Source organism: Peromyscus californicus, unplaced genomic scaffold, assembly GCF_007827085.1.
Source record: "Peromyscus californicus insignis strain IS unplaced genomic scaffold, ASM782708v3 Scaffold_8__1_contigs__length_139910024, whole genome shotgun sequence".
Lineage (NCBI taxonomy): Eukaryota > Metazoa > Chordata > Mammalia > Rodentia > Cricetidae > Peromyscus > Peromyscus californicus.
This window is the reverse complement of record NW_026294606.1, coordinates 86491266-86516348: the sequence shown is the minus strand read 5'-3', so window position 1 is coordinate 86516348 and position 25083 is coordinate 86491266. Positions and strand designations below refer to the sequence as shown.

The 25083-nt window shown below is 47.4% G+C and overlaps 2 protein-coding genes across 2 annotated transcripts in view; one reads left to right on the top strand and one right to left on the bottom strand.

Annotated features, from left to right (window-relative positions):
- Window positions 1-1635, top strand: part of Rab4a (RAB4A, member RAS oncogene family) — a 28832-nt gene extending 27197 nt beyond the window's left edge. The window contains exons 6-8 of the mRNA XM_052729396.1: window positions 20-115; window positions 263-395; window positions 1084-1635. Of these exons, the coding sequence (XP_052585356.1) occupies window positions 20-115; window positions 263-378 (212 nt within the window). The 3' untranslated portion in view covers window positions 379-395; window positions 1084-1635. The remainder of the gene's footprint in view (window positions 1-19; window positions 116-262; window positions 396-1083) is intronic.
- Window positions 1636-2458: 823 nt separating this feature from the next.
- Window positions 2459-23764, bottom strand: Ccsap (centriole, cilia and spindle associated protein). The gene is made up of 4 exons (XM_052729395.1): window positions 23219-23764; window positions 22454-22903; window positions 10406-10674; window positions 2459-8437 (listed from the first exon to the last, which is right to left on the bottom strand). The coding sequence occupies exons 2-4, from the start codon at window positions 22782-22784 to the stop codon at window positions 8261-8263; spliced, it is 777 nt and encodes a 258-aa protein (XP_052585355.1). The 5' UTR covers window positions 22785-22903; window positions 23219-23764; the 3' UTR covers window positions 2459-8260.
- Between the last annotated feature and the right edge of the window lie 1319 nt (window positions 23765-25083).

Here is a 25083-nt window from a genome sequence, read left to right as displayed (position 1 = left end):
TCTTTGATATCATTTTTAGAGCTGATGTTCCTGGAAACGAGTGCCCTGACTGGTGAGAATGTCGAAGAGGCTTTCATGCAGTGTGCAAGGAAGATACTTAACAAAATTGAATCAGGTAACCTTCTTCCCTGGTCTTATCTGTGGGTTTTGCCCTGTAGCTCAACAGGGCCCCCTGCCGGCTGTTATGAGCAAGGCTGTAGTAAGGCGCCCTAAATAGCATGCCAGTCATACTCAGGCTCACAGATGTATTCTTGGTCCTCAGGTGAGCTGGACCCAGAGAGAATGGGCTCTGGCATCCAGTATGGAGACGCTGCCCTGAGACAGCTACGGTCACCACGGCGTACACAGGCCGCAAGTGCACAGGAGTGTGGCTGCTAGGCATGCCAGCAATACAGGTGGGTTCTAGAGGCCCTGCATGCTGGACAGAACAGAGGGTACAGAACTGCAATGGGAGGGTTGGGGAGAGCAGGGGAGGAGATCCACAGGGATAGTCAGAGGTCTGCCCAGCAGCACTGACCCTGCAGGAACTCCTCCCAACCATTCAGAAGCAAAGGCAGAGCACACAGAGCTCAGTGGTACCTGCTGTGGTAGTTCCTTCTCCTTAAACCATGGAGTAGACTTGGCCTAACTGAGGCCTCCACAGGAACATATCTAGAACCAGCAAGCTCTCCATTAAACTTTTTTTTCCCTGTGTATCCCTGGCTGTTCTGGTACTTGCTCTGTAAACCAGGCTATCCTAAAACTCAGAGATCTGCCTGCCTCTGCCTCCCGAGCGCTGGGATGTATGCCACCATTGCCTGTCTACTATACTTTTGAAAGCTTTCTCCCCCATTTACCACAGTGGACTTTTTGTCAGGGAAGTTGAAGCAGGAGCTCACCGTATAGCCCAGGTGGGCCTACCACCTTATGGCAATCCTCCTGCTCAGCCTCCCAAATACTGGGGTTACAAGTGTATGCTAGCCTGCTCAGCTCACGGTGGCACTGTAAGCCGGTGTTAATGAAGGGTGACACTGTCCTGTTGGGCTCTGAGCTGTTTTGCATGTACAACCACACAAGCATCTAATCCCGCTTCACATTTCTCAGGTTCAGTGGTGGTTTCTGGAGCACATCTGCTGGAGCCTGAAGGGGCTGAAGGTTTTACTACCATCTGTTCTACTCTGCACGGAAGTAGATCTTCGTGGGGGAAACAACAGTGCACACCGGCGGACAGGACTCAGCAGCCATACTGCAAACTAACTCAGCGGACAATACCTTTAGAGGCCACATGTATGCAAAGATCCCTGCCCCACATCTGCCCCTCCTGTTCTGTTAAATCATGCTTGTGCTGCACACAGCCCGGCCCGTTCCTCCAGCAGAGCCAGTGTGACATGATAGAATCCTGCACTCAATGAAGCTTTTTTTTTCCTTTTCCAACTCACAGGAAATGCAGTTTGTGAATGTGAGCGTGCTCCTCTCATTGTGTTGGCTACACACGTGACTCAGTATCAAAGGACTCTGGCGCCACCAGCCAGGGCGTTTCTTATTTAATCCCTCTTACCCTTTTTACACTGTGTCTCTGTGATCCACACCTGAAATGCTAAACCCACAGGACTAACATCCGGAAATAAAGCGGAACCCAGTTTCTCATGCACAGTACACTGTCCTGCTCTGTGGACTGTAAGGCTCTTAACTGAGGTCAGTACAAGAGCTGTCGTGGGCCCAGGTCAACCTGCCCATCCTGCTCGGCTTCCACATCACCCTCAACCTCCACTGTCTGTCCCCTTGCTAGAAGACCCATTATAAGGGCATCACTGCCTCTTTTTCCACTTCTTACATTGTTTTGTAGTCCCTTTCAGCAAACTCACTACCTCTAGCAAAGGATGCTGCTTATTAAGAAATCTGGGCTCAGTAGTAAAGTGCTTCACTCAGCATGTGCAAGGCCCCGGGTTTGATCCCCAGCAAGCACCTCCCCATCATACACATTAGCATTATGCCAGGGGTGGTGGCACACATCTGTGATCCCAGTGCTCAGTAGATGGAGACAGTAGGAGGCTATCATGAGCTTGAGACCATCTTGAACTAGAGACTGGAATGAGTCCAGGGGAGAGGTGAGTCACACAAAATTTCCTTGTGGCTCTTCTTGGAGACATAAATGCCTTACTGTATACAATTATCAAGTGGTTTTTGAGACAGGATCTTACTATGTAGCCCTGGAACTTGATATATAGACCAGGATGACCTCAAATTCAGAGATCCACCTGCCTCTGCCTTAAGAGTTCTGAGATTAAAGGCATGGACCACCACACCCAGCAAAACCTGTTTTCCTAACAAGCAATGTTTCCTGAGCACTACCTTTCTTGTGCAAATTTTAATATGACTAAACTTCATTTCTCGCCTATTTAAAATGTTTTCCAACTTTGATACTTTCTCTTTGGCAATTTATGTGTGTGCTGTTGAATTTCCACCTGACCAGATCATCTGTCACTAATTTCTAGTTTAATTCTACCAGTCACAAACATACAATGCATAATCTTAATTGACTGGCAAGGTCTGTTTATACAAGAGGATTGGTGTCTTGGTAATTGGTGTCCTGGAAGAATTTGCATGCCTATGGCAGAGGATTTGGAGCCTCTCACTGTTGGCGTTTGGTCATCACCAGGCTTTCCTGCCTCATGGCTCATTCTCACCTGTTATCTCTAGTGCTCTCAGGAGGTGAAAGGTTCCAGCTCTTACTCTGAATTTATCAGTCCCATCAGATTTCCTATTTGTAGTTGACTCATACAGCTCTGGCTGTCCACACAGCCCTTGCCACCGGATGTCTTCACTTACCTGTTTCACTCTGGGTGTGATGCTCAGACATCCTGCAGAGTCAGTCATGTGGGTCCCAGGAATTCTCAGCATCTTCACAGCATGCTGACATGGAAACACCAAGAAGGCACTGTAGACATTGATATGTTTGGCTTCTTTTGCATTTCTTAAATGCTTTTCAGCTTCTCTGAAAAGGTTAAACATTTCTAGTATTATCTCATTATAAAATTGTCTAGCCCAGGCTGGCCCCCATACTCATGGCAATCCTGCCTCAGCCTCCCTCATGCTAGGATTATGGTTTATGGCAACATGCCAGCTCTGGGTACAGAACTCCCAGGTGACATTTTTCTTTCTCTCTAATGATCCACTTCCTCTGGCCTCCATGATCTCTATGAAGAATACACCATCATTCAAACTGTTAGTGCAACATGTGGGTTTTCTTTGAGCACTTCATGGCATCTTAGTTCTGGGCAGTTCGAGGATGGTGGGCCCAGATGGGTATTTGTGAGAGACAGGGTCTCACTAATGTGGCCTCCAACTCAAATCCTCCTGCCTCTGTCTCCCCAGTTCTGGGATCAAAGGTGCTCAGTTCATTCCTTTGGGTTTATCCCACATGGTGTTCACTCAACTTGACTCTTTTAGTTTTATATCTTTCATCAGATTGGGAGTTTCCAGCCATTGTCCAATCTTTTAAAGCCTTCATTGTTTATCTTTCTCATCTCCCAAGCCACGGGTCCCCATGAAACGCTGCTCTTCCTTGTCTTTCTGTTGTTCAGACTGATGATTCTTCCGTCTCCATTCAGCCATTGGGTCTATCCAGCTGTGCTCTCTCTCAGTTCTGATATTCTCACTTAGAGTTTGTGTTTTAAGATACAGTCTTACTCTGTAACCCTGATTGACCCGAAATTCCCTATGTAGCTCAGGATGGCTTCAAACTTGCAACAACTCTCCTGCCTCTGCCTCCCCAATTCTGGGATTAAGTTGTACACCAACACATTTGCCCAGGCACTTCCTGTTGTCATCCTCATTCACAGTCTAATCTTTGAGAGGGTTTGGATTGCTCATTAGAGCTCCTTCAATGTTTATATCAATATCTGCTATCTTTCCTCCTGAGCCTCCCAGTTCAGATGCTAAGGGGCATGGCCTTGTCGATACACTGTGGCTGTCATGTTTAACCTTGTGCAGAGTTGACTGTGTTTGAACCCACCTTCGGTCAGTATGATCCCAATTCTGCATCAATTCCTAAAGCCCTGGCTGTGCTGTCTGGACCTGTGCCACCTGTGACCCAGAGGCCCCCTGCTGGTTCAGTTTCCTTTGGCATGCTAGTGAGGCCCAGTGTGAACCCCATAAGCAGTGGCCCACCCGGCCAGTGTTGTTTCGGCACTCTGAAGTGAATGTGGTGCTCAGGCTTAGAGCCATGGTGGGAACTTTCCTGAATACAATTTTGTTACTGTTGAAGAAATCCAGAATGCTGGGTATACTGCAGGAATGAGGGCTGACAAACCCCAGCTGCCATCCTGTGGGCCATCCCCCAGCTCCCACTGCCTAAAGACCCCCACTAAAAGTCCATAAAGTTAAAAAATGCCCAGAGGTGACTGACAACTGCTTCTTGTGGAGATTTTTTAAATCTTCAGGTAATTTCAATTATTTAAAAGCTCTTGTGAATAAAAGAATTCCCCCAGGTCTCCAGATTTTCATACAAGAGGTACTAAGGATCAATCACAGATGACTGCATTCCCGTGACACCTTCCATGGTGCTGACTTTGGTGCTTAGAAAGCCTGGCTGTAGACCAGCTGGTCCTCATGTGGTCATATTTGAGATGCGCTGCAGGGATGTATCCCAAGAGCTGAACAGCCACCTCATAATATGGCGCTCATGTCTGATGTAACTGTGTCTTGTACGAGTCTAAATAAAGAAAAAGAGGGAAGATGTTCATGAAGATATACAAATGATGGGTGGACCAGTATATAGAGACCTTAATATGCCACTAACTCACCTCCTTGTAGAAACTAATAGCAAAAAATAGGTAAGTTGCTGCCAATCTAAAGCCTACCTATTTTGAAGACTGGAAATGTAACTCAATTGGCAGAGTAACCACCTAACATGCATAAAGCCCTGGGTTCTTACCTCCCCAGAATCACATTAACTAGGTGTGATGATGTATACCTGTAATCCCAGCAGTTGAGAGGTAGAGACAAGAAGAGCTGAACGTTCAAGGTCATTCTTGGCTATTTATTTCCAAAGCCAGTCTGGGCTACATGAGACCCTGTCTTTAAAAAGAAGAAAAATAACCGGGCATGGTAGTGGATGCCCTTGGGAGGCAGAGGTAGTTGGATACATAGCGAGTTCCAGGATAATCAGGGCTACATAGAGATGCTTCAAATTCACTCAAATTCAGATGCAGGTCATGACCAGGTCATGTTTAAAGGATTGCATTTATACCAGCCACAGAGTATACAGCGAAGATCTTACCTGGGCCAGGCGACTGCAGAATTGGCCATGGCATAGCATTAGTTTATTCATAAAGTAGACCATACAGCTATCCTGTTTTTCCTGAGCAGTGAACTTACCTGGAAAGCAAGCCTCACCTTCCACCTGTGCTGGGCCTTTCCCACTCTTCTCCGATACTACTTCTGGTGTCCTAAGTGTCAGGAAGTCTTATTCCGTTTACAAAGTCTTCTGAAGACATCTTTAACTGGAAAGTTGTGCCGAATTCTCTTTGGTTGCTGCTTTGTTTCTTGTCATGTGGGGGACCCCAGTGCCTCCTACATGCCAGGCAAGGGCCCTGTCACTGAGTGACAGTCCCAGCATGGTAGACATTTGCTCTTTCGGAAATGAAGCCTTCACCAACAGTCCATTTGCTGGCTCTCTTTCCTTGCAATTTAGTCCAGTTATTGTGACCTGAGCAGACACACCTTTGAATGAGCAGCCAACCTTCAATGAAACTCAGCTACAAAGATGTTGTAATAGGAACTGCCAGGAACATGGGCTGCTGCCCTGTGAGCAGGTAAGACCACCCACAATGCCTTCAATGAACTTGAAAATGTATAAACATGTTAGAGATTCCATGGGGGTAGAACAGATGAGCAGACACATAACCAACGCCCAGTATTCAGATATCTGCTAAACATACCTTTTAAGAATACATTTCTATTCTCATTCTCATCACTCCAGCAGAGCTGGGCATTCTTACTTCAATATTCTATCATTAATTTTAAGGTAAAGTAGCACCAAAAAAAAAATCAAAAACACTTATGGAAAAATTTTTTAATTAAGACCTTAAAATCAAAATTTTTAAAAAGACTTGTGTATCATTTATTTTAAATATGATTATATTCCCAAACATTTTCAAACATTTCCCGCATGGAAGCTAATTTTAAATTATCTCACTGTCTTGCAACTTGTCCTATATTAGTTCCTATGATAGGAAAAAGCTGATCAGATCAATTGGTTAGAAATTTCATAGGCTCAAAAGGTAATCACCATCTTTTGAAAATGAGGAAAATTGGAGCCTAAACATTAGGGACGCGGGTGTGGGAGTCACAGCTAATCCATACTGACATATTTGTGGTGTATGAACATTAAATATTCTCCAAAGTCCTGATCATTTGTGCTCTGTGTAAAAAGAAGGTGGCAAAGACACCAACATGGCCTTTCAGCACACCTCAGCCTGGACTTCTGCACACACGCAGAAGGATGCAAGCGTCTCCTACACAAGTCTGAAGGCCAGGGTGGGGGTCCAGTGTCCTCCCCACCTGTCTTTCTGAGATTGTCAGGTGCAACTTAATAATGTAGGGCTGAGTGGAGAACACAGGCCTTCAAGGCACAGCTTTACAAAGAGTAATTCTCAACAAACTGGGCCACTGTCCCAATCACCCTGATTATGTGACATTTGGGGACTATGTGGTTAACAGAGTCTCTAGCAAGGTTGTATTTGGACAACATGTAGAACTTACTCTTTAATTAAATATACACCTCAGTGGGAGGGCTCTGTACACAAGGGACTATACAAAACTAAGCAAATATTTTTAAAGTTTTTTAAAACACTCATGATTCTTCAGTATGCATTTTCAAAGCCTAACGGTTTTAAGATGACATTATGTGACAATTTTATATGGAATGAAATCAGTTTGTGTTCTAGAAATTATCATACTCAAAAACACAAAGTAAAAATATCATGGAAATGCTCAGCCACACGCCCAGCACTCAGTTTTACCCAACAAACTCAGATGCTGAGTGGGTGCTGGCAAAAGATCTCCCTGTCTCTCAGGAAGAACATGGTGCTCATCTTCTGAGTGTCTCTTCGGCATGATGGAGAAGGCACCCATCTCATGGAAACCTTTGTTTTTTAAAACTATTTTTTTTTAACCCTGACAATGGTTCCCTACTAAAAGAAGAACATTTACAGCCAGGCCAGCACACGCCCCATTCTCCCACAGTTCAGCAGCACAGATCACCAGGCAGGACATCACTTAGTCACGTTTTCGACCTACACTACCAGCACTGTGCATCGTGAAGCCTTCATTAAGTTCTAGAGAAAGAGAAGCAGAATGGAGGCGGTGACAATGGTGTCTGCTGGTCCCTTCCCCACAGGTCAAACAAACTCGGTTCATTAAACGTCATTTCAGATTACAAATTTTCAGTATCGCCATCAGCTATCTCTGAAGAGGGGAGTGGCGGGACAGACTTCACAAGCAGCTGATGATACCATGTGTGCTCTAAAAGGGAATACTGCAGTTAAAAGAATGTGACACTGACTCAAAAGAAATGGCATCATTGCTCTAAACATGCACTGCACGTCACTCACTGGAATGTACTAGAACTATTAAGTTATATATCAAATAAATGTCTAAGTGATGATGTAAGGAGAAAAGGTGAGCCCGGCTCTGGCCAGAAAATTCTTAAATACCATAGTCTACACGGAGGTGGGGGGGGTGAAATATCAAGTGTCAGTGTTAGGCAGCAGAGTTCTCATTCGTCAGGAACAGCTCTGATCTCACGCTGATGCCCTCACTTTCCTTGGTGCTCCCTGCAAGGCAAACTGCACAGATGTGGTGCCTGGGAGTCCTGCACTGCGGGACAGGATGCCCCTGCCAGCTGTGGAATGTGGCATTGATGGAAAAGGACAGTTCCAACTATACTACAGGACGGTGTGGATGGGAAGCGCCTAGAGCCAGGTAAAGGCATTTGGTGTGGGTATCTCCAAAGATTAAAATCTTGAAAATAAAACTCTTACAAGAATATCAAGACTTGGGGACTTGTCTTCATAAACAAGCCAACATCTATGGCTTCAATGGTCTGCCCTAACTACTCAGGCAGGTGACCAACCATCATGAAAGCAAAACATCTCTTGAAAATTCCTAAGAGGAGCCTTGCAGGACCAGTCAGTTTCTTCCACCTGTGTGTGGTCCCATTTGATAGTTTTTGTTTTCTTTGTCTTTCACAAACACTTGAAAGAGGAAGTCCCAGCATCTATGCCCTTGCTGAGTAGCATCGCATGTACTCTGTCAGCCACGGGTTCTCTGCAGAAGTTGGCTTTACCCTCCGGTCCTTTTCCACATCCACGGAGTGAGCCCGCTGCCTCTGGGCGGCCAGTTTCCTTTTCTCCACCTGTCTTCTGTTCTTGGCACGAAGTGCTGATTCATGGATCTAAAGAAAGTTCAAAAATAAAGGTAGTAGCCTAAGCGGCTTAAGGACCAATTTTTTCTTTTAAAGATTTATTTGTTACGTATACAGAAGAGGGCGCCAAATCTCATTACAGATGGTTGTGAGCCACCATGTGGTTGCTGGGAATTGAACTCAAGACCCCTGGAAGAGCAGTCGGTGCTCTTAACCTCTGAGCCATCCCTCCAGCCCTTAAGGACCAATTTTTAACAATATCTAACTAAAATTCTGGGGATATAGCTTAGTGTAGCCTAATATAGATGAAGCTCTGGGTTCTATACCCGGGGTGGTGGCATACACCTGTTACCCCAGCACTTGGGAGGTAGAAGCATGAGGATCATAAGTTCAAAGCCATTCTTGGCTACATAGAAAGCTCAAAGCCAGCCTGGGATACATGAGACCCTGTCTTATGTTACTTAGCCTGATTCCTTGAAGCAAGGAGTCAAGCCCTCCCAATCTATGGCATCAATGCTTCACAGAATAGACTATCCTGTCACCACAATTCACCCCATTACCAAGGATAGCAAAGCTGAGCACAGAAAATTAAGATTTAGGGCTGGAAAGATGGCTCAGAGGCAAGAACAAGTATTGCTCTTGCAAAGGACCTAAGTTCAATTCCCAGAACCCAAGCTGGGCGTCTCACAACTGTCCGTAACTCTAGTTCCAAGGGGATCTGATGCCACCGGCCTTCAAGAGCACCAGCACTCACACAGGCCCACACACATACACATAACTAAAAATAATATTTTTAAAAAATAAAAGTTTGGATATAAATGGCAAGCAGCTAACTTTCATGCAATCTAGGACCAGCTTGGGAAAACTTGTTTTGCTTTTTTTGAGACAGGATCTTGCTACGGAGCTGTTTGGCCTGTAACTTACTACATAGATCAGACTGGCTATAAACTTCCAGGGATCCTCCTGTCTCTGTCTGCCAAGGACTGAGATTATAGGTGGGAACTCCTCCACAGTGAGCATGTAAGAGTATGTAAGTTCTTGATAATGCTTTAAAACACTGCATTAAAAAGTGTGGAGGACAGCCAGGTGCAGGCGTACAAACAAGCCTGTAATCCCAGAATTTGGTAGGTAGAGGTATGAAGATCAGAGGTTCAAGGTCATCCTCAGCTAGGTAGTGAGTTTCAGGCCTGTGGCTATATGAGATCCTGTCTCAAAATATAATAATAAAACAAAAAATGTCAGGGGAGTTTATCCTGTGACAGATGCACACACTGTTCAATCAGTCCCAGAGACTGGTCAGAATCCCCTGCTAACCACAGTTCCCTTGTCTCAGATTTCACTTCTGATAAACAGCATCTGCCACCTTGACTATGCTGGGGACGTGCCTGGCATTACAGGGAAACTGAGTGTGCACTTTCTTTTCCTGCCTGCTCTTCGGGCATCCCCGGCACTCAGCTGGTGCTAACACAGTAACTGTTTCATGATGGACCATACCCTCTCTGTCCTCCTGTCTAAAATATCTCAGGTCTTGAAAGAATGTCAAACCAAGGCTGAGTCAGGTGACTGGAGCTGCTGGGAACAGAACACTAGTGCATACAAGTAGGAGAGCAGCAAGCTGAACTTCATCAGAAGGGAAAACAGAGGTGCCCAGTAGACGTCAAGTCATCAGACACGCCGAGGAGAAAGCCTTGGTCACAGACCCAGGTTAGCAAAGCTGAGGGAAACCGAGACCTCTCCAGAGGGATAGCTCCAGCTCCCAGTGTACTTTCCCCCTGTGGCCCGGGCCACAGAACTCAACCACATGACATCTGCCTCTTCTCCTGGCTGGAGCCCTAGGCCACCAAAGTCTACTCCATCTTCCTAGTGACCAGAGGCCCCTTCTTTCAACTTCCATGGGCCCCACACCACCCGAGGACCTCCCATGGCCCAGAGCATTGACAGCCATAGGAGCAATGCCCTGTGGCAGCACATGGCTGGACTTGCCCTTCGGAGGCACACCTCATGCACAGAGGCTGATGCACAGACATTGTGTGTCTTCTGGCTCCCCGTGTCCATCTGTTTCTCTCCCCAGCCATAAAGAGCAAACGGGTGCTTGTTCTCTTTTATTTTGCTCGTTGATCTTTGGGGGCTCCTGGTTGCTTTCTTACTTGCTCTGGCAAATAAGGCACTAGGCTGTTGTCGAGGTTCGGGGCCAACGGGCGCCCTGTGAGTCTCTTTTGCCTTGGTTTGTTGTTCAGGATTTTCTTCTGTGTCTTCTTTCGGTGGTGCTTTGGAAAAAAGGGATGAGACAAGATGGAAATCCTTTAAATCAAGTTTATATATAATTGCTTAATTTAAGCTGAGAAACAATAAAGCTTCATCAAGTCAGTTACTTACATGTTTACTACGGCTAAACTCAACAGGTTGTACTGAAAGCAAGATATGGAAACAAGTTTGTAGAATAACTGTCATTTACCCATTTAAAAAATTGACAACAAGGGCTGGAGAGATGGCTCAGTGGTTAAGAGCACTGGCTATTCTTCCAGAGGTCCTGAGTTCAATTCCCAGCAACCACATGGTGGCTCACAACCATCTATAATGGGATCTGGTGCCCTCTTCTGGTGTGTGTATACATAATAAATAAATTTTTAAAAATGACAACAAAGGTACCAACATTAAATCAAAACAATTCCAAAGCAACCTTGACTGACGGCCATCCTCAGGATTCATCATCGCGATGACAAAGTGATGGACACACCCCGGAGCTCCCTCCACAAGCCCCAGACGGTGTGCCCCGCTCTGTACGCTTCCTCTGGGGACAGACCAGGCTCTCTTCACCAGGCTGCTGCTCAAGGTTAGGCTCTAAGTCACTCGCTGGAGTTCCAGGATTCTGCTTCCTTTTTGATGTACATTGATAGAAAACCTCCTCACCTGTGCCTCCAAAGAGGTGGCTGTCCACCTGAGTCTAAGGGCACTTGTCACAGTGACAGGATGGGGTCACCACAACCACTGACCACTCACCTGCGTGTAGCCCTTTACAGCATCCCCAGTGCAAAAAGCAAGAGATGTTGAAACAGAAGTGACTTCATGAGTCAGGGCCACCCATAGTGCTGTGATTGAATACGTAGTGTCCTCACAGGCTCATGAATCTGAACAATTCCAGCTGGTGGTTAGGAGGTTGTAGAATCTCTGGGAAATGGAGTCTCGATGGAGGAGGTAAGTCACTACAGGATGAGTGTATCTGAACCATCAAGATGTAAGCAAGCGGCCTCACCTTCAAGCTGCCATGAACTCTGACACAGCTTCCCCATCGTGATAAACCATACCCTCTCCAAGCATAGTCAAAAGAAACCTTTCCACCCTCCAGCTGTTTCTTATCAGGGATTTGGTCACGGTGATGAGAAAAGTAACTGACATGTATGGTGTGTGGGGCCTGGGGAAATAGAGGAAAATGGCAGGGATGTGGTTGCCCAACCTGGGGTGAATATCAGGTATCAAAGAACGCTCCAGAATGGCTCTAATTTCCCTTACCTACCTTTAGCGATTTTGACATTTTTAACACACATACACACACCCTTATAAGACTTGATTTTTTGCATAAATCCTTCCTGAGCCTGTTTCCTTCCCACCTACACACACACCAGAATATGAGCTCCTGTGAGTCACCCGCTGCTCAGGCATGGCATCGCCTCCTCCATCAGCTGTTGCAGAACTTGGCTCTTCATGACAACTATACAGACTGCTGTAACAGAGCTGGGTCCCCCCAGAGGACAGACCCTCAGCCCTGCTGCCCTTGGCTGGGCATCTGTTTCATATTCCTCTACGAGAGAGTGTACCCGAAGTGGGCAATCCAGACGGGGCATGCCTGACTGTAGGAAACCTTTACTTCTGTCTTAGCTCTAACAACCCATTTATTTTTACTGCGCATCCTAAGTATCAGGTGACATATGCCAAGCCTGGGGTCTAACATCTACATCCTACATCAGGCTGTAATCCCAGCAGTGGAGCGAGCTTCATAAATTCCACTTCATCCCAGGACTTAAGTCCACGTACTGCCCAAGTACCTTTCTGCATGTTGTACCCATACCCTTCCTCACCTGAGTGTAGGATGCGGGAAAGGGAACCTTGAAGTCAAAGCAAAGAGAAAAAGTAGCAGGGGACAGGACCTACGTAGATCAAGTATAGAGAATGAGGAACTATGTAGTGACCTGAGTTTTGGGTCCCTTCTCCTCCTCCTCTCCTCCAGATCTCCCAGGGCAGCTTGCCCAGGAAGAGACCTGAAGAAGGAATGTGCACTGAAAGGGAAGAGGGGATAATCAACAGTTCTAAGGACATGTGCACACGCAGTCACCAACCACAGGCTGGGAGCAGGTGACACTCGAGAAAGAAAGCCTCTCTGTGCCAAACTTGGATCGGAGGTGGGAGTGATTACACCTTAGAAATCATGGGGAATCAGGGAAGGATTTTAAGCTTAGAAATGATGTGGTGCCGTCTATATTTTTGGATGGGTTGGATAAAAGAATAGGGCCAAGTGCCTGCCAGGAAAAGCTGACAACAGCCCAGGGTAAACAGATACCCTGGCACCATGCTGGCCTGGGGGTGGGGCAGGAGAGCCTGATTGGTCTCCATAGATGTTCTAAGCAGATGGTCCTCCTATCCATGGACCCACGGTGTCCCAGGCATGAAGGAAGGAACTGTACAGGATGGAACAACCAGGCAGGCTGCTAGCAGACAGCCACAGGCACCTTGAGAGAGAAGACAAAGCTGGGGACCAGGTTCTGAGTGCACAGGACTGCCTAGGAGAAATGTGGAGCAGGGGGCCAATAGCGCACAGTTGGATCCCTGGGACACTTACTTAATGATCCGGCAGAGAAAGAACCCAAGAGTAGGCCAAAGGAGGGATGTCTAGAAAAGTAAAAAGAAACCAGAAGGAAACCTGCCAAGTGCCACGTTCCACACAAAAGCCAGTGTGATGATGGACTGAGACCCTACAACTCATCAGTGAGGCTCTGGTGGGTGCACGAGGGACGTGAGGGTCAGGGATCAAGCCAAGCAGCAGAGAAGTGGAGACTGCTCCACTGAGCTACTGGATCAACCCTCCTTACCGCAGGGACCCAAAACAGCTCAGTGAAGAAGTACAAAAGTCACTGCCCACAGGACCTAGGCAGGACCCCAGCATCCAAATGACTCCTACAAATAATTTCACACAATTACCAGAGTGTCACGGAAGATAGCCCAGCACCCAAGGAAAGATAACGATGCTGAGACAACCAGTTGGAGCAATAGACTTAAGATACTTAAATTATCATCTACAGACTGTGAAATAATGGTGCTTACACTCTGTGCTTCAGAAAAAAAAAGATAATGCTTGAAAATTATTCCCAGCAGGAGACCAAAGATGGACAGAACAGAAGAAAAGAGATAGACTGTAATTGCTGTAATTTAATATTTATAAAACTCTCAAAATAGTGCCTGATACATGGTAATTAGATATAAGTATATGCTTTTGCGATCCTATTTGAAAGAATGATGTTCAAAATAAGGATATTTTCAGACAAACAAAAACAGTATTTCCCACAAGATTCAGAGGAAGACTAACATTTTTCTCATCAACGGAGAGAACATTCAAATTCAAATAAATCCAGTCTTTAGGATGGAGCTGCCCAATCCAATGGCCTTTAGCCACATGTGGCTATTAAAAATAAATTCAAGTAAATTAAAAGGAAACAAAATGAGAGGACTGTGCACCTGTCAGACATGTCACAGGTCAACCATTCAGTAACACCACAGTGGATACCGTAGAAAATGCATCTACTACTGCAGAGCTGTTCTGAAGAGTTCTGTTGAAAAGAAAAGAAAAAAAAAAGCAGAACAACAAATGACCCAGTTGGGGGGGGGGGGGGGGGGGACAAACACCAGGTAACTGGAGATGGTGCATTCCCATCAAGTGGATGTGGAATACATATAGCACTTCATAGCCACAGCCATGAAAGGGAATCTTCACACATACACAAAACTGGACTTCCATAAACTGAAAATATACAGAACATAGTCTCTTAACCATTAGCAAAATGAAGCTAATACATCAAAAAATAATTTTCAAATCTCTTTCATTTTTGAGCCCAACGTGACAGCTAACACTTGTAACCCCAGTACTAGGCAGACTGAGACAGGAGGATTACTATAAATTTGAGATCAGTCTGGTCTACACAGTGACTTCTAGGTCAGCTTGGTACATGATAATTACATATAAGCACAAGCTTTTAAAATCCTGTTTGAACAAAGGATGTTGTTGACAGAGTGAAGTCCAGTCTCAAAACAACAACAACAACAATTTCCATTTTTGAAATTTAAAAATAGTCTAGGGGCTGAAGAAATGGCTCAGTGGGTTAAGAGTACTTGCTGTGCGAGCCTGAGAGCCTGAGAGCCTGAGAGCCTGAGCTCAGATCCTAGAACACACGTAAAAAGTCAAGTGTAACACCGTGCATCTGTAACTCAGCACTGAGGGTGGGGGTGGGGTGGTGCAGACAAAGGACTGTTGCAGCTCACTGGCCATCAGTCTAGCTCCAAGTTCAGTGGGGGAGCCTGTCTCAAGGGAATAAGGTAGACAGTGGTGAAGCAGGACACTTGACATCCTCCTCTGGCTTACACTTACACTTACACACACACACACACACACACACAAAGAGAGGGAGAGAGACAGAGAGACAGAGACAGAGAGACAGAGAGAGAGACAGAGAGAGGGGGGAGGAGGGAGGGAGACAGAGAAACCATGCTTAATTAAACAACTATGAATCAAAACCAAAACATACAGTTGTTAAAACACATGAAGTACTTAATGCCAGGAGCTGTGCATTTTAAGAAGGTTAAAACGGTAAACTTCGTGTTCTATATGTTTTACCACAAGTTAAAGTTTCTATTGTAATTACACTTGGGAGATGGAAGCAGAGCAATTAAGTTAAGGTCACCTCAGCTGTATACTAAATCTGAGGTCAACCTGGGTTATGAGATAGCAAGGACCCATAATCCCTAGGAGGTTGATGGAGGACTTCTAGTTCAAGGTCAGCTTGGGCTATGTAGCAAGATCCTCTCTTAAAAACAAAACCAGTGCATGGTAGCTTAAACACCAGCACTTGGAGGCAGAGGCAGGGAGATCTCTGTGAGTTCAAGGCCAGCCTGGTCTACATAGTGAGTTCCAGGACAGACCTATCTGACGGGGTCAAGGAATCCTATGTCCTCCATGGGCACCTGCATGCACATGTGCATATGCACACACAGACACATAAGTAAATAATAAAAATAAAGCAGGAGGGTCTGTGCAAAGAAGCACTGCAAACATGTCCTTAGATCTCTTCTTCCCCCAAGTCCCGAGCCTCAGTAAAGGCCAAAAGGCACAAAGACACCGGACAGGGGAAGCAGCGGGATCACATGGAGGGTACAGTATAACACCGAGCAGCACGTAAGCGAGGAACACAGGTTCAAATCACGCAGAGGGGGCCGACTGCCTGAAGGGAGGCCCAGGACAAAAGCTGAGCCCGAAGAGAGTCCACTAGGCACATGGGTCTCACAAGGCCAGGGCAATGGACTTCCTTTCCAAAGTCCCAGCAATAGCCAGCCCCTACTCCACACCCTTCTGTAAAGCAATGGACACATTTCCACTGAAACTGGATCAGGGTACCCCCAACTCCAGGCTTGAGCAGATTTCTGTGACTTCTAACGAAAGCAGGCTGAGAAGGAAAGATACTGTCTGATCCACAGAGAAACTGGAAAGGCAGGCCCCTCCATCCAGTCTATTTTCTTGTGTGCTGTCCTAAAGACCATCCACACACAATGAGGAAGGCCCAGCACAGGGGGAAGCCTTGCAAGTGTTGATCTAGCAACAGCTCAGCTGGTCTCTCAGCAGAGGCCAAGCTATCAGACAAGGTGTGCCAGCCTCGGAAGGGCCCTGTGTCTAGCCCAGAGCCTACAGTGCTTCAGGGGTGGTATGGATTTTGGCCGAGTTCAGGTGACAGTTTTGCAGCGATAGATAACCCTCTTTCTTTCTTCCTTTCTTTCTTTCTTTTTTTTTTTTTTTTTTAGCTCTGGCTGCCCAGGAACTCACAATGTAGACCAGGCTGACCTTGAACTCACAGAGATCTGCCTGCCTCCCGAGTGCTGGGATTAAAGTCGTGTGCCACCGCCGTCACCACCACCACCCAGCCTCTTTCTTTCAGTCTACTCAAAGTGCCTACTCCTCTCCTCGCAGAATGCCAGAGTGCTGTTTAAAGATGGAGAAGCAGAGGGGTCCTGGACCTGGGCCCCTAGTGCAGCAGAAGCCAGGGCGATACCTTCCTGACAGGACTGGAGGCCTCAGCACAGAGCGTTCTCTACAGCTTTCCTCCTGGGCTCCAAGTTCGTGGCAGACTGGCTGGTTCCCCTGGGACAAGATTGGAGGCACCATCTGGGAAGGGCACACAGGAGACTCCCAGAGGGTAAGTTTTAAACTCCCCAGAGAAACACCTGTGTCTTTCTCTTATACAGCCCATAAGCAACCCCAAGACTTCCTGGGTACTTTCAGGCCTCACCATTAAATATGAGCAGAGAGCTTAGGAGCAGACATCTGGGTACGACCCCTCTCCCCATTACATTTGTGTGTCTGGCTGGCTGTCACACTTGGAGGTTACAGCATAACTTGCAGAAGTTGGTTCTTTCCTTCCACCACGTGGGACCCAGGGATCCAGGTCAAGTCCTCAGACTCTCAGCAATTGTCTTTGTCTACTGAGCCGCCTCACCAGCCCGTGAATGCATATTTAGATGAAACAGACACAGAGATGGGTGCAGCTAGCCAAGTTAAAGTGGAAGAGTTCAAGATCAATATGAGAGGCTGGAGAGATGGCTCAGTGGTTAAGAGCACTGGCTGCTCTTCCAGAGGACCTGGGTTCAAGTCCCAGCAGCTACATGGTGGCTCACAACTGTAACTCCAGTCCCTGTTGATCTGATGCCCTCTTCTGGTCTCCCTGGGGACCATATCCATGCAGGCAAAATACTTACACACGTAAAACCATTATTTTTTTCTCAGACCTCTCTGAGGACCTCTCACTACATAGCTCTGACTGTCCTGGAACTCACTATGTAGATCAGGTTGACCTCTAATTCACAGAGGCCCACCTGCCTCTGCTTCCTGAGAGCTGGGATTAAAGGCTTGGGCCACCATGACCAGCAATAAAATAATATTCTTAATTTTAGTTCTTAAAATTAATTCTTAATGTTAGAAGGTTTGATTCAAGAGGCTTATCAGCCAACAACAAAAGAAAATAATTGGGGTATGGTGGGACAAATCTATAATCCTGGTACTCAGAAACCTGAAGCAGAAAATTTTTTATAGTGTGAAATCAGTCTGGACTACAGTGTGAAACCCTGTCTCAAAGACAGAGAGAAAAGAGGGATGGGGGTGGGGTGGGGGGTGTTCAGTAAGAGGAGGGGAGAGAAGAAAAAGACAGCGAAACGTGAAGCAGAGAACATGAATTTGAGTGGTATTAGGAAATCTTGATCTGCAAGAAGCTTCCATATTCCAAACGTCCAGTGCAATGAATGAATAAAGACAGAAGGCACACCACTGAAGCTGAGAATCTGAAAAGAAAAAGAATCTTCTGGAAGCTTCTGCCTCCCACCAAGACATGCTCAGAGACAAGAAGTAGAAAGAGCGAGGGGTAGGCATGAGTAGGAAATGGGGCAGGTTGTTTAAAATAAGGCGCATGTAAACCTTACCAAAAGTAAAATGTGCTTGAAAACGTGACTATGAAATAAGAACTGGAGACAGTCTAACAGGCCGGCAGTCTGACACTGTCACTGCCGTGGACCAGAGTGACACACCTCCTTGACACTGTCACTGCCGTGGACCAGAGTGACACACCTCCTTGACACTGTCACTGCCGTGGACCAGAGTGACACACTTCCTTGACACTGTCACTGCCATGGACCAGAGTGACACTCTTACCTAGCATGGAGGAGCCCTGTGGTGGGTCCCAAGTATTACAAAAATAAATCTGGAAGCCGTCTTCACCATCTTTCAAAGAAGCATGTCTAGCAAGTTATAGAATTCCTGCTAACCCAGCACTCCCACCTCCAACACAGCACCCAGGACTTACAAGGAACTTATCACAGCCATTTCTCAAATACGGAAAAGAAGCCAACAGATCCCATTCATTAGGGAAAAAAAGGCCTCCCGAGAGCAATACAGAATTACAAGCAAAAAGAAACAAAGCAAAAAAGGGGAGGATATACTCTGCTAAACACACAAGGAGAAACAAAACCCTCTAAAAGTATCTTTTACAAGAAAAAATACAGTGTACCCTCATCAAGAACCTAATACTTTTGCAAGCAGGGAGCAGTGCCCTCCCGTGATTCCCAGCACCTGGAGGATTCAGTTTAGGCCAGCCTGGGCTACATAGGAAAACTGTCTCCAAAACAGGAAAGAAAAAAAACTACACAAACAATGAACTTGATACTTTTTTCCCTTTGAAACAAGGTCTCATGGATCTTTCTCAGACTGACCTCGAACTCACTTCCCAGCCTCCGGCCTCAACCTAAGTGCTGGAATTACAAGCACGCATTACACCACAGGTGTTTGTGCTGGGGCTGGAACCCAGGGCCGTGTGCATGGAAACAAGCACTCTATCAGCGGAGCCGCCGAGCATTTGATATGACGCACGTGCTTGACTTGATTTCGGCATTACACACTGTATACACCTGTGGAAACACCGCAAGGTGAACCATCAATGTCTATAGTTTTTATTTACCATTGTTTTAATTTCTAAAAGAAATAATAGACCAGAAGCTCAGTTGCACAGTGCTTTCCTAGCTATACAAAGTCTTGAATTCCACTTCATAAACCACCCCCAAAAGGAGAAATAAAATGAAATTAAAAAAAAATAAATCAAGAAGACTCCCCAGAATTAAAAAGAGAAATTGGGGACTGGAGAGTGGCCCAACGGTTAAGAGCACCGGCTGCTCTTCCTGAGGATCCAGGTTCTATTCCAAGCACCTACATGAAAGCTTACAACCTCCAGTTCCAGGGGATACAACACTCTCTTCTGGCTTCTGAGGGTACTGCATGTACACAGTATACAGACATATATACAAGTAAAACACACACATAAAATAAAAAATAAAGAAAACAAAATTTAAGAGTTTGGTTATAGGAACTTCCAGGTAACCTACATCAATTCCTGAGAGTCAGGACAGAAAAAAAGATTCTAACAGCCCCCCTCAGCACAGTTATAGGTATGGATCAAGAATTAGAAGTCAAGCTGGGCAGTGGTGGCGCATGCCTTTACTCCAACACTCGGGAAGCAGATTCAGGTGAATCTCTGAGTTCCAGGCCTGATCTACAGAGTGAGATCCAGGACAGTCAAGGCTATACAGAGAAACCCTGTCGTGGAAAACAAACAAACAAAAGAATCAGAAGTCACAGCAATAGAGCAATGCTTCCAGATGTTTTAGAAACAATGAACCATCATCACAAACTCAAAAAGTATGATCCTTTTTAAACAGTGGTCTCAGAAATTCGACTTTCTTAAGCTGATAGGTAGATGACCTCTCCCATGAGGAGGTAAGTCAAAACATGACAGTGATTCCCATCTGTGAGAGAGAAGCTGTGCCTGACGTAATGTCAAGGCCCCTCTTTAGACAACAAATGTCAGTCAAGCCTGCCACAGGGGCGGCAGGCAGGCCAGACAGAAGTAGGTCGGTGGCCCCGAGGGAAGAGTTAAGGTGAGTGTGATGGTGAACCACTGTATTGGCCACATTGTGAGAGAAAGAAAAAGGACCCAGAGAAGCAAAGTGGGTCAGCTTTGAGCACTCCCCCATTGCCATGGGCCCAATATCACACAGATATGCTGGCTATGAAGAGTGTGTGGAAACAGACATGTGTATTAGGAGAGTAGAAATAAAAGCCAAGGTAAAAAAACAAAAACAAACAAAAAAAGGGGGGCGGATATCAATTAGTGTCCATAAAGGTATATAGAAGTAAATACCAGCCAAGTGTGATGACATTCACCTGTGGGCTGAGCTACTCGGGAAACTGGGGCAAAAGGATGGCTTAAGCCTAGGAGTCTGAGGCCAACCTGGGCAACACTGTAAGACCTGGCCCCAAAAGAAGAATACAAATAAAAAGAGGCTGGGCTTGGTAGCCCAGGCCTATAATATCAGCTACTCATTCAGGAGACTGAAACAGAAGAATCATCAATTTGAGGCTAGCCTGAGCTACAGATGACATTCAAGGCCAGTGCGGCTTAGTGAGACCCTATCTCAAAACAAAAGATACAAAGAGAACTAGGGATGTACAGTTCAGTCATAGAGCATATGCCTAGCATGCCCAAGGTCCTGAATTCAATTTTCAATACCACAAAAGGGAAAAAGCAGAGAAGCTAGAAGCAGGTTACCTAAGAAGTAGGCAGCTGCTGGAGGGCACTGTGTTTTTGTAATAAGCTTTGCAGAGCTTCAAAATTCTTCATGCAAAAATGCCTTGTAGCCGGGCAATGGTGGCCTAAGCCTTTAAATTTCAGCACTGAGAAGGCAGAGGCAGGCAGATCTCTGAGTTCCAGGACAGTCTGGTTTACAGAGTAAGTTCCAGGACAGCCAGGGAAGACAGAGAAACCCTGTCTTGGGGAGCGGGGGGAGGGGAGATGTGGGGGGAGGTGGAGAGTGGCTTGCAGTACAAGTAAGGCAAATGTACTTTAGAGCAATGCAAGCATCCACCAGGAACATTTCTCATATTGACACTGGCCCGCAGGAGCCATGCAAAAGAGCTGGCGATGAAGAATCCAAAGCAGGGCACATCTATATTCCCTAATGCCTACACACCAAAAATTTTAGCAGGGATTTATCGAATCTTTGGGGGAGGACTCAGTATCTCCATGGAAACCCAAATAATTATGAACTCCGGCATTCCTAAGTAGTCAAACACAGGCACCAAGCACACTAAAATGCTATCAACAGTTTTCATATAGCACACACAGCTAGTGGGTAACCTCATCAAACCACGGAGGGAAAAAGAAAAGCCTGTGTATTCATCCCGATAAAATAAACCTCATCGTTAGAACCGGATAACTGGGAGTCACGCTCCTAGCCGCACCCGACACACACACCACTTTCTGACACTCTGATTTCTAACCACATCACTGAAGCATCAGGAGTGGTCGTCACAAGCGACCTGATGACAGGACGCAGCCTGAATGCAGGAACTGAGAATAGGCAAACAGGGTAACCAAGAGCAAAAGCAACCGGATCCTTTCAGAGTCTGACCATGGATCCCAAGCTCCCAGGTCTTTGTTTACAAAACTGAGATTAAAAACAAAGGCCCCATCTTATAACTATCTGAATGTCTGGTGAGAAAATACATATTTCTAAACGAGTGGCTGACTAATAACTTTTTTTATCACGCGATTCCCATAAGATCTCGAGGAGGTGGCTAGCAACCATAGTGATCTCCAGTTTAGCACCGCCCTGAGCCCCAGCACCCTCCAGGCCTCTCTGCTGACAGACCCACTCCGCAACAGCGGGAAAAGTGGCTCACAGCCTAACCAGGGTGCGCGGCTGGCACCCGCGTAAACAAAGAGGTTTCGTCCACAAACACACGCACACCATTCTTCAAAAACAGCGCGGCCAGGCCAAGGAGTTCACACAGACAACCATGACCCCATTATGACAGCTCGGGTTTTCTTAACTTCGTGGGTCATCTTGGGAATGAAAAGCTCCTCTAGCATCCTCTAGGGATGCGCAGAAACAAACAGATCCGTCATCTGGTGGATCGAGGGCTCACTGAGGCGGCCACTGCCTTGCGACCAAGGACCCCTGACCCGGGGATGGGGTGAGGAGGGTGGGCACTTAGAGGTCATAAAAGGGCTCCGCCAAGAGTCACCAAATTAGGGAAATCTAGGGAGGGAGAGCGGAGACGCGGCCAGCACCTTCCCCTCTTAGTTCAGCAAGCGGATTCTGTCAACCTCAACCAAAACAAAACAGGAAGCCATGCCGGGAGAGGGGAGAAACGCGCAGCTCAGTCGTTGGAGCGACCCGCTGTGTCCGTACCTGGTAGCACTGTGTCGTGCTCCTCCGCGTCCCCAACCTCCGCGCCCCGCAGCTCCGCTCCGCGCTCCCCGACCGTCCGCTCCTCCTCCCGCGCGGAAGGTGCCGAGGGCTCCCCTAACGCGCCCCTGGGCGCCGGACTGGGGGAAGCCGAGCTGTCTGAGGGGCTGTCTGGGCCCCAAGCATCCCAGAGCCAGGGCGCGTGGGCCTGCTCCAGCAGCCGGCGGCCCAGGCGGTAACGCAGCAGCTCGCGGTAGCATGGCGCATACTCGTCCCAGCGCGGCTCCCGGTAGCGCTTCATGTACTCGCTCTTCACTCCACTGCCCGGGGACATGGTGCCGCGCGCCGCAGACTGCCTGCTCGGCGCCGCCGCCTATGGGCCCGACCCGGCTCAGAAGCCCGGCCCGCCGCGCCGTTCAAACTCGGAGCCCCGCCCGGACCGGAGGGAGGAGGCTGGGGCAAAGAGGGGCGGGGAGGAGGCGGGTCTGTGACGGAGTGATTCCGGGAGAGGGGCGGAGTCCTTGGGGGGCGGAGTCTCGGGCCAGGGGCGGGCCCTGGGGTTCAGGTAGCAGCGGGGGCGGGGTTCCAGGAGGGATTCCAGGAGACTTGATCTAGCTACGAGGAGTGGTACTCTTGGGTGGTAGGGCTGGGGTCCGCCTCACCGGGTAGAGGTGGAGACTACCGGACTCAGGGTGGCAAGGCCGGGTATCTGGGTCCCCAGGCACCCTCCTGGGCGGGGAGTGGGGACTCCGGGAGCAGCAGTCTTACCGCCTGCGCGTTCGATCCTGCGCGCTCCGGAGGTCAGCAGAGATCGTGGCGCAGCAGCTACTGGGTGACCAGCGTTTCCCCCGGGGAGTCCTCCACCAAGATGTCGCCGATGGAACGGCGGCCCGGCGGTCCTACGGCAGCCGGAGGCGAAGGCGCCGCCCCAGCCTAAAGCCTGCACCTCCCCGCGCGCCCGCTGGGCCCCCGCCCGCGCTTGGGGCGCTGCTGTGAACCCCCAGCTTGCTCGCCCACTCGCTACTGGCGCCCTCCGGAACAGGCTTCAGCTGAAGGTGCAACCTGCGCCTGTGAGCAGCCGGCACCTGGGCCAGACCCAAATCATGTGTCCCGCGTCGTTCCTTTCTGTTCACAACGCCAGGATACTCAGGCCTTAAGGTTTTTTGTTTTTGTTTTTCTTAATACATTCCCCTCCCCCGCCCCCCTTTTGAGACAAATCTCATGTATCTAAGGCTGGCCTAGAACTCATTCCGTAGTCCAAGCTAGTCTTGAACTCTTGATTCTTCTGCTTCAACCTCACGAAGTGCTGGAATTACAGGTGTGAGCCGCCTCACCTGCCCTCGTCCTTATTTATCTACAGGCCAACTTTTGTTTGTTTTTAAAAAAAAAAAAAAAACACTAAACTAAATAGCACCCCCCACCCGACCCCCCGGGTCTGCTCAAGGACCTGGTGCAAAAGATTGGCTTGGGCTCTGTCAAAATGTACAGTGTTACAGGAGTGTTACTGTTGCAATCCTGCTCTACAGATTGCTTTTGTAAGAAGCCTTGATGGCGGTCAGTAGCTGCAGGGAGGGTTTGAAAGGAAAAGCCTTCAGGAAAGATAATGTAGTTCAAAACACAGGCCCAAGCCAGGATGTGTAACCATTTCCAGTTGGCAGATTAACTCTTGAGATTTCTGCAGTTCAGATGAACTATTCCCATGTGTCTAGTCCTGCCTGGATACTTTCTTAGCTTAAAGTCCTGACTGTAAGACACTAAGCCTGCAGGATGGTTCAAAGGACAGCCTAGGGGGCTGTCCTGAGAACCTGAACTGATTATTAGTATCGTGGAACTGTCCAGAGCCATTTTCGGGTAGGAAACAGGAATTAAGGAAGCTGCTGCTAAGAGCAGAGGCCAGACTTCTCTCCCTACCCCTCAACAAGCCCCAGGAACCTTCTCATTGTATTCCCCTTTTATTTTAAGCTGACTGGGTTGATCTCCGGGGTCAGCAACCAAAGGAAGCTTATAAATATTTCATCACTAGGCATGGTGGCACACCGGTCACCCCAGCACTTGATCTGAGGCTGCGTGAGACCTTGGCTCAAAAACCAGCTAAATGATTTTTAAGAGTGTGGAAGAAATGATGTGCTGTGACATGAGAAATCAGGGTTAGGGTGTCTCAGCTTTTACTTCCTGATTGCAAAATTTAGTGGATTGGGTCACCTGTGATGCCTGCCTATAACCCAGCTCTCTGGGAAGGCAGAGGCAGGAAGAAAGTGAGCTTCAAGCCGGTCTGAGTTAGATACTGAGGCCTGAGGCCCTGTCTTACAAAAATAAAAAGTAAAAAATAAAAGACTGGAGATGCTGTATCATGGTAGAGCACTTGCCTAGCGTGTGCAAGGCCTGAGTTCCATCACTGAAAAGGAAAGTATAATAATGGCAACAAAGTGATTTAAAGCAACCGATATGACTTCTTTGGATGGCGACACAGAGGTGAGCCCAGCGTCCTGTGGAGGGGGCTGGGCTGGTCCAGAGACATTTGGCTACATTTGTCATGTCTAGTGGGCTAGACTGGGCTCTAAAAATCAGACACATGTTCTCCTACATTCTAATGTCCAAACAAACCCCCATGTGAAGACTCAAGGGAGAAAAAG